We start from the raw sequence: 15,494 nt of genomic DNA, 5'->3' as shown, positions 1-15,494 counted from the left end.
AATCATGCAGAGAGAGCTGCCTGCTAGGGGCAAGACAGGCGATAAGCCTGAGGTCTGGTTGACGGCCACGTCAGCCGGCGGCTGCACATTAACCGTGGGTAGAGTTTTTACAGATCCAATTATAGAGAACCCTCCATCACTCTGCCATGCCAGGGCAGTGCCCCCCGGCCCCAACCAACCTACCAACCCCCAGCAGCCCACCAGCGCTCACCTGCCTACCTGCCTCAGACACACACCCAGAATAGTAGCCAGCCATCCAAATCTCCCCATGCCCCCTCCTGCTGCCTGGTCTCTCCTAAAGCCTATGATACTATATAGCACTCAGGACTTTGATATTGCCCTCAAACTAGAGGTTAAAATAAAACCATGTTCTCTCCCTTGTTTGTGTTAGAGTAAATGCAAAAATATGCCGATGAGATATTTCTTGGTTAAAGTACAGAAATAGTTGAGGACAATTGTTCCTTGAAGTCCTGCCTCAGACCAAGAATACTTTTCTCCATGCCCCTCAGCCCCTCCACACCCCTCACCATCTATTTGTGTCTGTAAGTCAGCTGCTCTCTGTTCTGTCCATATTAAAAAGTCAAAATGATAGGTTCTGTGTCGGAGAAAAGGAGTGAGTCACTTCACAACAAAGAGAGAGAGAGAGAGAGTGAGCACAGCACACATCTGGCGAGAGAGAGAATTCTTTTCACCCTCCCTCTCAATTATTTCAGAGAAAAACAGCGAACAGCGTACTTGTCAATCTTTTCCCTTTTCAATAGCTAATGTTCTATCTATTCCCATGCTACTCAAAGTCAGCCAATTAATTCTATCAAGCTGTAGAAGTCATTTGGAATCACAGCGGGAGTATTGGAAAAGGAGAGTGTGGACTCTGCTGTGTATTGTTGAGAAATGGTCATCACCCAGTAAAAAAAAATTAGTCTGAATGTACCGGGGGTAATTTCCCATCTAGCTTTCAATTTGGCCTTTGTATGTTACATCTCATAGGAGAGAGGACAGGTGGGTGGGCACGACATTTATGAGACACTACAGAAGAAGAGGCTGAAAAGAGGCAGAGAGAAAGAATGTTCGTTGAAAAAAAAAAAAAAATACTATAAGACAGGAAGTCATAATTTGTCTCTATTCAAACCATAGCAGTAATGTTTGCATTCAGTGTTTTTATGTCGTGTGGTTTGCATGTATTCTGTTTGGAACGGTATATAATTTAAACAACATACTGTATATCATGTTTTTGTGGACATCTGTCCGGTTTACTCTGTTTGCGTGCTTGCGTGCATGTTTTGGGTACGTGTATGCATGAGTATGATAATGTTGGTGCCGGGTTGTGGTATGACAGTGTGTGATACATGTGTATGTCCCTTGAGAAAATAGATCTCCCAAGAGGCACCTCTTTCCATTTCCTAGTCTCCTTACTCCCGGCACTCCTTAGGCTCTCCTCTATAGAGTAAAACGTGTCTCTCTGGTCTATACTATATAATTAAACCTATGTCTATCTGGTCTATACTATATAGTTAAACCTGTGTCTGCTGAGAGAGATGAGCCACCTCCTCCTTAATCTCTCTAAAGGCTTTCCACTATTCATCACAACACCATCCCAGGCAGCTGGCTAGCGGCTGATTCCAGAACAGCTATCTTTGTCTGCTCCACAACAGAACACCAAACGAGGACACTGTGCTGCAAATGTAATGGAAAATTATATTTTGCACAACCTCAAGCGTGAAGCTGGAATGGTCTCTTCCTGGTGTGACTTTGAGCTACCAATGTCTTCCTACAGTCTTTGACGTCTCTTCACATTGTCTTGGGGAGCTGCAGCCAGAAAATTGAAAGGGAAGATTAGGGGAGGATGTTCCTGGAGGAAACAAAACATGGATGACAATATTGACGCGAGCACACAGAAATAAACCAGTCTGGTGTGGTGGACTGGAGAGAACTGGCCAGGTGAGGAAGTATCAAGAGGTGAATAATACTCTGGATTTATGCTCATTATTAAGGCATAAAACAGGTGCTTCTAATTCTAGCTTGAATAAAACTGCGGTAAATTCACAGGGATGGTAAAGTTGTATGTATAACATTGATCCTCTATATCTCCACTATAACACATCTTTCTATAACACTTCTCCTGTCATACCTGACAGTGACAGGCCTCATAACCCTGAATCAATGCCAACACTCTTCGTAGAAAGCATTTTATACCCTGGGGAATCACAGAGAAACATACACACACACATAGCAAAAGAGCATTCCTCCCTGTTGTGTTAGGACTCAGGACTTACCTTTTATGTCTCACATTTGAAACTCATATATTGAAAAGGGAAGAGAGGCGTCCTTTCACTAACTGTCACTCTCCCAGACACTGTAAGTGCTCAGCCTTTGTCTGTCAATGAGCGGCGGTTCCCTATATTTTCTCCTGTGCTGATAAATCATAATTACAATATGAATTGGCCATTTCAGGTTGGGGAATAATGGCTGCTTTGAGACGAGGGTGAAACAGTATATTTCAAGCCTTTGTTCGGGTCACTTTAAAAGTGAATTGAGCATTTTCTTTCACTGTCGTTCTTCCTGAAGTTGCAGTCTAAAGATATTCATAAATTATCTTTTTACGTTAGGTTATGTAATGTTTTGGTACAGTCTCAATACAATGAAAAAGGTACTCAATCTGAATTTTCAAAGCGGTAAGAAAGTACATGGTCATCTCTTATAATATTTGGAAATCTGAGAGAAAAATGTTGTGCAGAGAAGCATTGGGACTGGGGAGGTATATAGAAATGGAGGGAGGGTGAAAGAGAGATATTTCATGTACATTTCTCCCAGCAGCAGCAGCAGGCTTGGTGGCGTAGTGGAACGGGAGGTGGGAAGTGGAGCTGTTGGGTCAGTGCTGAAAGTGGGTTTGCTCTGGCGGGAAATAGCTATTTATGTAGCTGAAAATGGAGTGGGCCTTTCTGACATTTTCATACCCCTGCAGGCACCACTAACCTTCAGGAGAAAACGGAGAGATGAAAGAAAAAAGAGAGCGAGGGAGGGAGCGAGAGAGCAGGAAGAGGTTGAGGCAGGGAGAGGTAGAGGGAGGTATAGCTAGAGAGAAAGAGAGAGGGAGGGACAAGGGAGAGGGAGATGGATGGAGAGAAGTAAAGGGAGGAGGCATGTTTACATACAGTAGGTACAGTACACAGGAAGTTGCTGAGGGAAGCCATGTTTTTGATGTATTTGATACCATTCCACTTATTCTGCTCCAGCCTTTACCACAAGTCCGTCCTCCCCAACTCAGGTGCCACCAACATCCTGTGGTAAAGTAAGAGCTGTGGGCTACTAAAACAGACAGAGGTGGAGGTGGAGATGGTGAGGAATGGAGGGAGAGAGAATGAAGGCACTGTTGTGTTACTGACAGCATGATTCGGGCCGTAGCCTACTTGTGGTTTCTGTGAAAGGTTCAAACAATGAACATATTGTACCCAAAAAACCTCACCCAGTCTCTCAGTACAGAGCACTACTTAAATACCATTATCAAACCATTTCAACCCACTCAACCTTGAATATCATGCAATGATGCGTGTAAAGATAACGGCAACAGACTTTAAATGGATAAAGACTCTGTTTTACAATTGTAACCTTTTTCTCCCCCCCCCCCCCCTCAATAAACTTGACAGGCAAATGTAGCACAGCATGAAGGGTCTCTCCCGTCTCTGTCTTGGTATGATTGCACAAGTATTTCCGAGCAAACTATCACTTATGTCAATAAATCGTTTGTGCCACGCAGCTATGGCTTCGTTTTCAATCATAGTGAGGGATTACAGCTTTTTTGGGGGGGGGGCAAATTGAAAATAGAAAATGGTAAAATGAAGGATTAGTGGAACGAATTGGGTTTGGTTTGCTAGTGTCTGGAACTATCAATGTTATTATTGCGACGCTTGGCTTGGCATGGAACACTGCATTATTTCACAATGAGTCCAATGATCACGTGGAATCACGTTATTCCTCCAGAGTGTGGAACCTGAGAGCACCGTTGGGCTTGCATGATGAAAAGGACAGTGAAGAAGATTCCACCATCAATAGCAATTTACACGGGGATTTCTGTGATGCGTTACGTGCATGTGTGTTGTTATTTACAATAGAATTCTAGATGTTCTGAATGAAGAGGGTGGGTTTCGTCCAAATTCTACAGCGAGATTTTAGCCAAAGATTGTGAACAGGTCCCGCTTGAGATGAGTCACTCTTTGAGCATGAGGTATGTTTCGTTGAACAAATGCTTGCGCACTTTTCAGGTGAAGTTAAGGGCAATTTCTAAGTCCATTGTAAACTTGTTTTTTGTTGTTGTTAGAAGTCTCACATTTCTTCCAGTGTTCTCATTTCTCAGTCTCTTTCACGTTCTTCAGCTGTTACAGAAATATTGTTACTTTTCCTCTTGAAATCCACAAGAAAGAAACTCAACAAGCCTCCAATTCAACACCCACCTTGTCTCGGTCCAGAGCAGAACTGAGCCATCAGATATCTCCGGTAGAAACGACATGTACTTTCACCACTGGGACTCGACTTCACGCAACTTCAGAAGTCAAGGTACTTCAAACGTGTGTCTCAAATCAACAGGAAAGATACATTGAGACACTAAACATCAGTCCCTGGCTCGCAGGTAGGATGTGACGACCAGGGTGTCTGTGATGACCCAGAGGAGGATTGGGCCACTCAACCCCTATTAAATAGTCCGCCTCCAGAGTGCCTCTCTGCAGCCACTCAGTGCCACAGAGTGCAGTGGAGAAGGTACGTGACATTTCAGAGCCACCTTGCCCCCTCTCCCCTGTGTCAAATAAAGCTTTATTTAATACAGCTCATTTCAGACATGGAATGCAACACAGTTTGTGCTTTACAGGTTGTCTTTTTTTGGCAGAAATATTTACTACACAACAAACATAAGATGAAAAGCAAAAGAATGACAAAACTGAACTACTAAAAAGCACCCTAAGGAAAAGAAAAGCTAAAAAAAATGTTTTAAGATGTCTTTTAAATATGTCCACGGTTTTTGCCCCAGTAACTGTGCTGCAGCATTCCTTTCTGTATGTTTTGCAGTTGACCAATGGCTTTCTTGGGTAGACCTGACAGGAGAGCGTTACAGTAGTCAAGCCTGCTTGTAATAAAAGCATGGATGTGTCTCTCTGTATCAGCCTGAGAGAGAAACGGCCAGACCGTGGCAATGTTGTGGTAAAAAGCTATTTTGGTCGCATTCCTAATGTGGGATTCAAAATTTTGTTCAGAATCTAAAATAACACCCTTGTTTTTTTTTACCTGGTGTTTTATCTTTATTGCCTGTGAATTAAAATGTGCGGCTAGATTCTCTCTGTGCTTTGGCTCCAACAATAAGTACCTTAGTCTTGTCTTGATTTAGCATGAGGAAGTTGTGAGGCATCCAAGTATTTAAATCACTAATACAGTCTAAAATTTGTCTGTGGAGATAACATCCTCTGGTGAAACAGAAATGCAATGTTGTGTATCGTCTGCGTAGCAGTGAAAATCAATATAGTATAATATGATAACGCTGCCAAGAGGTAACATATATAAACTGAACAGTACCGGACCCAAAATCGAACCTTGTGGAACGCCACGTGATATGTATTGTTCACCAAGGGTGATAAAAAACTATCGACCAGTTAAATAGGGGGAGCAGGTAGCCCAGTGGTTAGAGCGTTGGGCCAGTAACCGAAAGGTTGCTAGATTGAATCCCCGAGCTGAACAAGGCAGTTTCCCCACTGTTCCTAGGCTGTCATTGTAAATAAGAATGTGTTCTTAGCTGATTTGCCTAGTTAAAAAAATTAAAAAGGTCCCAAACCAATTTAGAACTGGACCGGAGAGGCCAACCTACGTATCCAGTCTGTCCAGAAGGATATCATGGTCAACAGTGTCAAATGCAGCACTTAAATCTAAGAGTACAAGGACAGAGAGCTGTTTGGCATCTGTGTTGGCTGTAAGATCATTTACCACTTTAATTAATGATGTCTCTGTGCTGTGGTTGGCACGAAAACCAAATTAGAATTTTTCAAAAATAGAGTTGGCACTAAAACAACTATTTTGTTCTTTGAAAACCAATTTCTCTTGAGTTTTGCTTAAGAATGGAAGGTTGGAGATTGCACAAAAATTGCTAAGAGCTGAAGAATCTAGATTACATTTCTTCCGAAGGGGTTTCACGAAAGCAGTTTTTAGTGCCGTGGGGAAAGTGCCTGTGAACAGGAAGTGATTAACAATAGCTTGCACTCCTTCAGATATGCCATTAAAAACTCAGACCATTGAGCCTCTAAAGCAAAACACTCCACGTTACTTAGCCTGCATTTAAACAGGCCTTTATCCCAATGGCTTGAGAGAGCATACATAAGATTTTCTTACTGTGGAATAATAAAACGCATCTCCATATTTTGAGGACACTTGGTTTCTCCATCCCATGCGTCATAACCGTTTGGCTTGGTTTAGTTTTTTTCTAAAGTGGATGAGATCAAACTGATAATCATCACCTAGATGATTTATATTTTCGTAGAATCTATAATGTTATTCAACAGGCCATTTTGTAAAGCCACAGTGAGGTATTCTTTCATAGTATTATCAAGAGGTTTGCACACAGACACTTTACATGCCAGGGGGTGACTGTTCTCTAGGCCACTTCATAGACTGTAGTGCAGCTCTGAGCCCAAGGCCTTATTTTCAGGTGTGGGAGTATGCATTCCTGCTGCTTATTAATATGTATGTCGTTTTGTGAGTGTTCCTCTCCTGGCGGAATAAAAAGCTGTTAATGTTTAACATTGGGAGCACAGCGGCTCTGTACTGTACCATACCGTACCTCCAGCTGGCTCTCTGACAGACAGACACATGGCTGAGAAGACTATGTCCCAAATGGCACCCTGGTACCTACATAGTGCACTACTTTTCACCAAAACCCTATGGACCCGTGTCAAAATTAGTGCACTACAAAGGAAATAGGGTGCCATTTAGTTCATAGATAGCGTGTAGCTGTGAAAGTCACATGGAGAATGCAGCTCTGCGCTATTTGGTTAGGGTACTAATGGCCTGTCATACATCACAGTCTATGTGGTCATTGTTAGTGGACAGCTTCAGTACTTTAGTTTAGGGCCCTTTTAGTTGCCCCAGCTTGGCTCTCTCTTGATCAGTCACCTTTAGGAAGCTGAAGGATCCGGCACAGTGAGTCTTTCTGTCTAATCGATTATGTTTTATTACACAGTTTAATAGAAAGGCTCTGAGCCGGGGAGTAGCAGAGCTGCTGAGTCAAGTTTCAAGTTTTAATGTCACATGCACAAGTACAGTGAAATGCCTTTCTCGCAAACCCCAAATCGCAATAATCAATAACAATGTAATACTAGAAAAAAAACATAAGAAATAAGAAGAAATATGAAGAACACAATAAGTAAGCAAGTAAGTAAGCATACTATATACAGGGTCAGTTCCAGTACCATATTTACAATGTGCAGGGATACTGGAGTGATGGAGGTAGATATGTATAGGGGTAAAGTAAAGTAAAGTGTGTGTGTGTGTGTGTGTGTGTGTGTGTGCGCGCGCGCGTGCGTGCGTCGTAGTCAGTATAAATGTATGTGCGAGTGAGCAGAATGGGAGTGTTGGAGTGAGAGTGTAGGGCCCTGTGAGTGTGCATAGAGACAGTGCAAAAAAACAAAAACAAAAAGGTCATTAAGGATACAAGGTTAACTCAGATAGTCTGTGTAGCTCTTTTGTTAGCTACTTATCAGTCTTACTGCTTGGGGATAGGAGCTGTTCAAGACTTGATGCCAGACTTGATGTACTGAGTCTGTCCAGTCCTCCTGAGGTATAGGTCAGGTGTTTGATTCACACACGTCAGGTGCATGCATCCATTGCCTACTAGCAGGACAAGGTCAGGCCATGTGTGGGTGCAGATGATGATGATGTGTTTTGTGAGGGAGAATGTTACAGTACTTTGTTCCAGCTTCAGCCATACTGACTGACCTGCCAGGCATAATTATGTGTGTTTATGTGCTTTCTCGTCCTACACAGTTGCAAAAATGATAACAGCTCCATTCAGAATATAAAGTAGGAGCCTACCTGTTGGCTCTTGGTCCTTCTCCTCTAACTTTTCATTCCATCATTTTAATTCCATCTTCCTCCTTTGTTTAGATATCTCCTAACCTTTGCCCCACACGGGGGCTCTGTGACTGTAGCCTATTGCCGCTTTGATGACTTGTGATTGGCTAACAATAAGCTACACACTTCACTCTCGGGAAGAGCAAAGAGCAGTAATATCATGTCCTTCTGGACAAGTCAATTAAAATTACACATACCCGAGACAGTGACAATCAGACACGTGACATTAATTTGAATTCTGGATCCGGACCCGCTCGGATCGCAGATCAGGTCTCGAGTATTTGGGTACAGGTGGATCCGTGAAGACCTCTAGTTCATATCCAGAGTTTTATTGTCTTTTGGTCAGCACCCCACATTAGCATACTCACACAGACAAGAAGTGATCTTCATGGATATTGCAGATGCACACACAACACTTCTAGATTAAAACACACTGGTTGGCAGCCAAACGTCTTCATCTGTCGACAACGATAGCCACTCTGAAATGTGCATTCGGGCATTCTGATTGGTGGAAACCAGGAAGCTGTGCTAGATAGCTGAGAAGGGGAGAAAACACCCTAACAGGAATGTGGGTAAAGTCATGTGCACAGGCATGGCCTTTTTTTACAATGATTGTGTGTGTGTATAAGAGAGAGAGATATGTAGGTGGTTGGATTCCATGTTAGATATACCAAGGGTATTCACATTGCCTCCTGCTCCATCTCCAACAATGATCTCGCATTAGGTACCTGTCAGTAGCAGATTAATCTGTCGCTGTGAGCTGGTGCGCTGTTGCAACTGTGTAAATTGATTGAACCAGAATGGGCGCCTTGAGAGCGATACAGAGACACAAGATGGTGTGAGACACGCAGAGGGTGTAAATGAGTAGCGACGGGGGTGACTTAGAGAGAGATAGAAAGAGCAGGCGTTTATTTCTCCGTAATGTTGTTTGTGCTTGTTGTGTTTCTCCTCTACCTGGGTCAGTGACTCCTGCTCCGTGTGTCCTCAGACCAGGCTGGTCGGTCATTAGTGGTTCCATTGGCAGCTGGTGTAATTAGCTGCATAGTGGACCCACCGGACTCTGCTAATTAAAACTATTGTCTAGCCTACTCACCTAAACACCACCACTCCTGTACTGTAGTGCAGTCCCGGCCTCTACTGATGAGCGACAGCACTAGGTCTGATGTCGTCGTCTCACTGAGTTTGGGGGGCATCCTGACCTGGAAGGCAGGACAGGACTGTTACCTTTGTCTGAGTCAACAAATGGTACTTTAGTGGGGAATCTTGTACACGCAGTTATATTAGAAGCTCTTGCTTGGTTTCACCAAGCATGAGCAGTAGGTTCTTAAAAACTGTAGTTGAACAACTACACTGATTGTTGGACAACTCTGTAGAAAGATGTCAAACTGCATAAAATCATTCGAAGGTCAAAGGACGGACACATTTGGGCTAAATGGAGAGAGAGAGAGAGCAGAATCATCCTTTCTCTCTCCAGCCAGAAGTTTAACATAACATTTTCATATTCCAGTTTATATATTCCATTTTCCCTGTACTCACACTGGAGTTAATCAGCTGCCTGAAGTGCCATTGCCTTTTTCTGTTCCTCTCTGCATCCCTTAAAGGCTCCATTTAGAGAAGAATGTTATGCTGGATGGACCCTGTGCTGTTTTGGAGATTGTTACTGTGGGAACCAGGTCAATCCTAATCAGGGATGGGTGTGGGCAAGTGGCGGGAGAGTTTGAAAGGCAAGGGATATTTTTTATTTCTACTGTAGTGAGTAATTATGGAAATCCAAAACTTACATTCTGAAAAATAGATGCTGTTTGTACAGTATCATTTATTTAGTTTGAGAACAAAAGCACTGAACACAATCAGCTTAATTTAGACTTCCTTAATTACTCTCCATTTAGTCCTAATGGAACAGACAGATGCAATATTATGAGAGTAAGACAAGGGAAAATGTATTCAACCTCTGATAAGAGTCCCACTCCATGGCAGGAGCCTTCCTCTGCGCCGGTGCCCAGTCCAGGCACGGCGTCCAACCCAGCTCCATGGCAGGAGCCTTCCTCTGCGCCGGTGCCCAGTCCAGGCACGGCGTCCAACCCAGCTCCATGGCAGGAGCCTTCCTCTGCGCCGGTGCCCAGTCCAGGCACGGCGTCCAGGCACAGCGTCCAACCCAGCTCCATGGCAGGAGCCTTCCCCTGCGCCGGTGCCCAGTCCAGGCACGGCGTCCAACCCAGCTCCATGGCAGGAGCCTTCCTCTGCGCCGGTTCCCAGTCCAGGCACGGCGTCCAACCCAGCTCCATGGCAGGAGCCTTCCTCTGCGCCGGTGCCCAGTCCAGGCATGGCGTCCAACCCAGCTCCATGGCAGGAGCCTTCCTCTGCACTGATGCCCAGTCCGGACATGGCGTTCAGGCCGGCTCCGGATCCATGGTCTGGACGGGGGCTACGACCTGCCACCGACACTAGTCACCCCCCCTACCATCCCCCATTTGGTTTCAGGTTTTGCGGCTGGAGTCCGCACCTTTGGGGGGGGGGGGGGGGGGGGGGGGGGTACTGTCACTCCCTGACCATTGAGAGCCCTCGGGGTTCTCTATGGTGGTTTAGGTCAGGGCGTGATTCGGGGTGTTCTAATCGTTTAATTTATATGTGGGTGTTTTGGTGTGGTTCACAATTAGAGGCAGCTGATTATTTGTTGTCTCTAATTGGGGATCATACTTAAGGTGTCCCTGTTCCCAACTGCATTGTGGGATATTGTTTTGTGTATATGCCTGTTGCACCACGTAGTTCACGTCGTTGTGTGTTTATTGTTTTTGGTTAAGTTTCACTGCAAATAAATATGTGGAACCCAACTCACGCTGCGCCTTGATCCGTCCATTCTAACAACTGTGAAAATGGATGGAGGCCTATAGGCTTAACAGTGAATTTTATTTTGTCATAGTATATCATCAGTGGTGTATACTTAAGTAAAACTATTTTAAAGTACTACTTAAGTAAAAAATGTGTGTGTATCTGTACTTTACTATTTATAATTTTGACAACTTTTACTTTTACTTCACTACATTCCTAAAAGAAATGATGTACTTTTTACTCCATACATTTTCCCTGACACCCAAAAGTAATCTTTACATTTTGAATGCTTAGCAGGACAGGAAATTCACACATGGTCCAATTCACACAGTTATCAAGAGAAGGTCAGAAGTTCAACCCTATTGCCTCTGATCCGATGGACTCACTAAACACACATGCTTTGTTTGTTCTCAGTGTTGGCATGTGCCCCTTGCTATATGTACATTTAATAAACAAGAAAATGGTGCTGTCTGGTTTAATATAAGGAATTTTAAATTATTTGTACTTTTACTTTTGCTACTTAAGTATATTTGAGCAATTACATTTATTTTTGATACTTAAGTATATTTAAAACCAAATACTTTACGACTTTCACTCAAGTAGTATTTTACTGTGCGACTTTCACTTTTAGCCTACTTGAGTCATTTTCTATTAAGGTATCTTTACTTTTACTCAAGCATGACAATTGGGTACTTTCCCCACCACTGTATATCATGTTAACTATGGTTTTACATAACGATGGCGGGTAAATCTGTTTTTTTAAATGTGAATAAGGGTGTGAGGTGCCAGTGTTGCAGCGGTGACCGATGAGTGAGAGGCAGACATTGGGCTGGGGTAGTGTTACGTCCTCGGTCGCGGTAAAGTTCTCAGGGGTTATTTATATGAGCCTAGTCTTTGAACACGCGTGCCAGCGCACCCGCATTGGGAAGGATATATTGAGCTCCCAAGTATGTAGGCCTATCCAAGTTTTTCCATCACCCTCCGGCTGACAAGCCTCTCGTGGACGCGTGAGTTAAAGCCGTGGCATGGCATTGGGGTAAGAAAGCCTTCCGCTCGCACTTTGGCGAGTGGAAACTGCCCATGGCTTTTTGCCTTTAGCCTATTGGCATTTGAATAGACATACTTGAAATTACAATTGACCAGTTATTTATTTAAAACATGCAGGATGTCGAAGCAGGGTATCGAATGAATCTTATTTTGATGAATTGTTATTCAAGATGCAAAACGCAAAGAATTTAGCCAACAGAAGAGCTTTGTACAATAACATCTGACAAAAGCCGAGTTCCACCTGTCTTTCTCGAGACAAAGCAGAGCCAATAAACAGACACTACATGTTGTTCCTATCCAACGCTCTATAAATGACTGTCCAAATCTGCCAACATGAGCACCCCCGACAGGATACATATGGGCCTATCACATTAGATATTTCCTAGGAGTGAATGCCAGTCCCTGACATAGGACACCATGCGGATAGATGTCCTATTTCATGTTTAATTTATAGACATCTCTCAGTGAAGGAATACTACATGGTTGATATCTCACAGAGATATATTTCTGCCAGGCTCTGACAAGTCTGATGGGGCCATAGATTTATAATATCCCTATCATTTCGCCATTTTAAACAACCCGGTGGTTTCATCTTTATAGTCACATATGTAGAATGTTTTTATTACATATGTGAAGGAAAAGTCAATAGAGTAAAACTCAACAGAGGAAAACAAGTTAAATTAATTTCTGCATATTATAATGACAGGTGATTTATTATAATCAAATAAACTATAATAAACTGTGTAAACACTATTTTAAAAACATGTACTAAAATACACTACAGTATATACAGTACATTCGGAAAGCATTCCGACTCCTTCCCCTTTTCCAGTTTGTTACGTTACAGCCTTATTCTAAAATGGATTAAATAAAAAAAAATGTCCTCATCAATCTACACACAATACCCCATAATGACAAAGCGAAAACAGGTTTTTAGAAATGTTTGCTAATTTATAAAATAATAAATAAAATCGGAAATAACTTATTTACACAAGTATTCAGAACCCTTTGCTATGAGACTCGAAATGGAACTCAGGTGCATCCTGTTTTCATTGATCATCCTCGAGATGTTTCTACAACTTGATTGGAGTCCACCTGTGGTAAATTCAATTGATTGCTCATGATTTGTAAAGACACACACTATATAAGGCCCAACAGTTGACAGTGCATGTCAGAGCAAAAACCAAGCCATGAGGTTGAAGGAATTGTCTGTAGAGCTCTGAAACAGGATTATGTTGAGGCACAGATCTGGGGAAGGGTACCAAAACATTTCTGCAGCATTGAAGGTCCCCAAGAACACAGTGGCCATCATTCTTAAATGGAAGAAGTTTGGAACCACCAAGACTCTTCTTAGAGCTGGCCGCCCGTCCAAATTGAGCAATCGGGGAAGAAGGGCCTTGGTCAGGGAGGTGCCCAAGAACCCGATGTTCACTCTGACAGAGCTCCAGAGTTCCTCTGTGAAGGACAACCATCTCTACAGCACTCCACCAATCAGGCCTTTATGGTAGAGTGGCCAGACGGAAGCCAGTCCTCAGTGAAAGGCACATGACAGCCCGCTTGGAGTTTGCCAAAAGGCACCTGGAGGACTCTCAGACCATGAGATACAAGATTTTCTGGTCTGATGAAACCAAGATGTAACTATTTGGCCTGAATGCCAAGCATTCAACCTGACAGAACTTTAAAGGATCTACAGAGAAGAATGGGATAAACTCACCACATTCAGGTGTGCCAAGCTTGTAGTGTCATTCCCAAGAAGACTGAAGGCTGTAATCTCTGCCAAAGGGGCTTCAACAAAGTACTGAGTAAAGGGTCTGAATATTTATGTAAATGTATTATTTTTACATTTTGATAAATTTGCAAACATAAAAAAAAAAAAAATGCAATTTCAGAATGTGGGGGGGGGGGGGGACATGCACCCCTGCATAAATGGTTTGTCAAGATTGGTGTGGAAGAACTTGACTGGCCTGACCTCAACCCCATCAAACACCTTCGGGATGAATTGGAACACCGACTGCGAGCCAGGCCTAATCGCCCAACATCAGTGCCCGACCTCACTAATTCAAGTCCCAGCAGCAATGTTCCAACATCTAGTGAAAAGCCTTCACAGACGAGTGGAGGCTGTTATAGCAGCAAAAGGGGGACAAACTCCATATTAATGCCCATGATTTTTTTATGAGATGTTCGACGAGCAGGTGCCCACATACGTTTGGTCATGTAGTGTATATTAATATAATTACTAACTTCTTCCCTGTCTTTCAAGATAAAATAATCGATGGAAAAGTGATAAATAACACAAATCAAATTGTATAGGCGCGGCGGCGATAACGTTGAAGACCCTTTGAGTGCGCATTCGTGTGTAGAGTGGCTGCGCGCTCTGACACCCGTGACTCCAGAGTGCGAGCTGGGCTTTCGGCTTTGACAGTCAGTCTTGTCACACATCGTTTCGAAAGATGTTGGGTACGGACGACCACAGGGACAATCTGAAACGGAACGGGACAGGTAGGCAGAAATACAACATATACAGTGTAGCGTTTGTTTTTACATATTGACGTATTGCTGTTTACTATTCAAAGTTTGTGGCCCCCATGTGACAGTTCTTCACGCACCACTATCAGTCTACCGGGTGTACAGTAGCCTTTTTTCCATTCATAATGGAATGATTAGCTATAAAGTTATTCTGAGATGGCCAAATTATACATTTTACGAGGCAGATGCATGTATAGGCCTAGCTATTTTATTTACAATGAATGGACAAACGACCGATTGTTAGATTTGTTTATGTCTGACATGGCAATTTGTTGTCATGGGCAGGCTAGACTTTTTTAAATATGCATGTAATATTCATTTTGATTTGATTGTTAATCAAAACACCTTTAGTAGTTTTATATGATTACAGCTTCGAGGTAATGTATTGTCGGTATCTTACGAAGCAAATGTTATAGGTAATTGTTGCGCCTTGAGGCTACTATTTGAGCGCACGTTGATCATTTAAATTGCACATTAGGCGATCTGAATGGGCTTATTTGTTCATACTTCATCACTCACTGAATAAAATATGATATTTGCTCGACCGTTCATCGTCTACCCCGTCACGCAACCGGGCTGGGTGTTTCCGCATGGGGTGAGCCGGTGCTTGTGGTTCTCAATGGCCAGATGCAGGCAGGCTTTCCCTCAATAGAAAACTGTAACCATAAAACTTATGTTCCGCCATCATCTGTAGTAGACTATTTAACCCACCCGTATTCCAAAGCCATTTCTCAAGTGTGTGATGTGGTTCAAGAACGTCTAATCTGGCAAAACATCCGTTTATTTATATATTTACACTCGGATAAGGGCATTCGAAAAGGCCCTAGAATTGAATGAATTAATCACGTACAGTGGTAATCATTCTGAAGAAGGGCAAACTTTATCAGACAGAGTTCTAAAGCTTCAAGAGGTATTCTGGAAACACAGGCCTAGGCATTGCATACTACACAGCTATCACCCACTGGGACCCATGACAAATGTTATTTTGC

At 43.0% G+C, this 15,494-nt stretch overlaps 1 protein-coding gene across 1 annotated transcript in view; it reads left to right on the top strand.

Annotated features, from left to right (window-relative positions):
- The first annotated feature begins 14,331 nt into the window (after positions 1-14,331).
- LOC110485161 (zinc finger protein 385D) overlaps positions 14,332-15,494 on the top strand; it is a 203,443-nt gene continuing 202,280 nt past the window's right edge. The window contains exon 1 of the mRNA XM_036940957.2: positions 14,332-14,478. Coding sequence (XP_036796852.2) covers positions 14,430-14,478 — 49 coding nt within the window. The 5' untranslated portion in view covers positions 14,332-14,429. The remainder of the gene's footprint in view (positions 14,479-15,494) is intronic.

The sequence above is a fragment of the Oncorhynchus mykiss genome, chromosome 13 (genome assembly GCF_057628025.1).
Source record: "Oncorhynchus mykiss isolate SJ-2025 chromosome 13, ASM5762802v1, whole genome shotgun sequence".
NCBI classification, from domain to species: Eukaryota; Metazoa; Chordata; class Actinopteri; order Salmoniformes; family Salmonidae; genus Oncorhynchus; species Oncorhynchus mykiss.
This window is presented reverse-complemented; position numbering and strand designations above follow the sequence as displayed.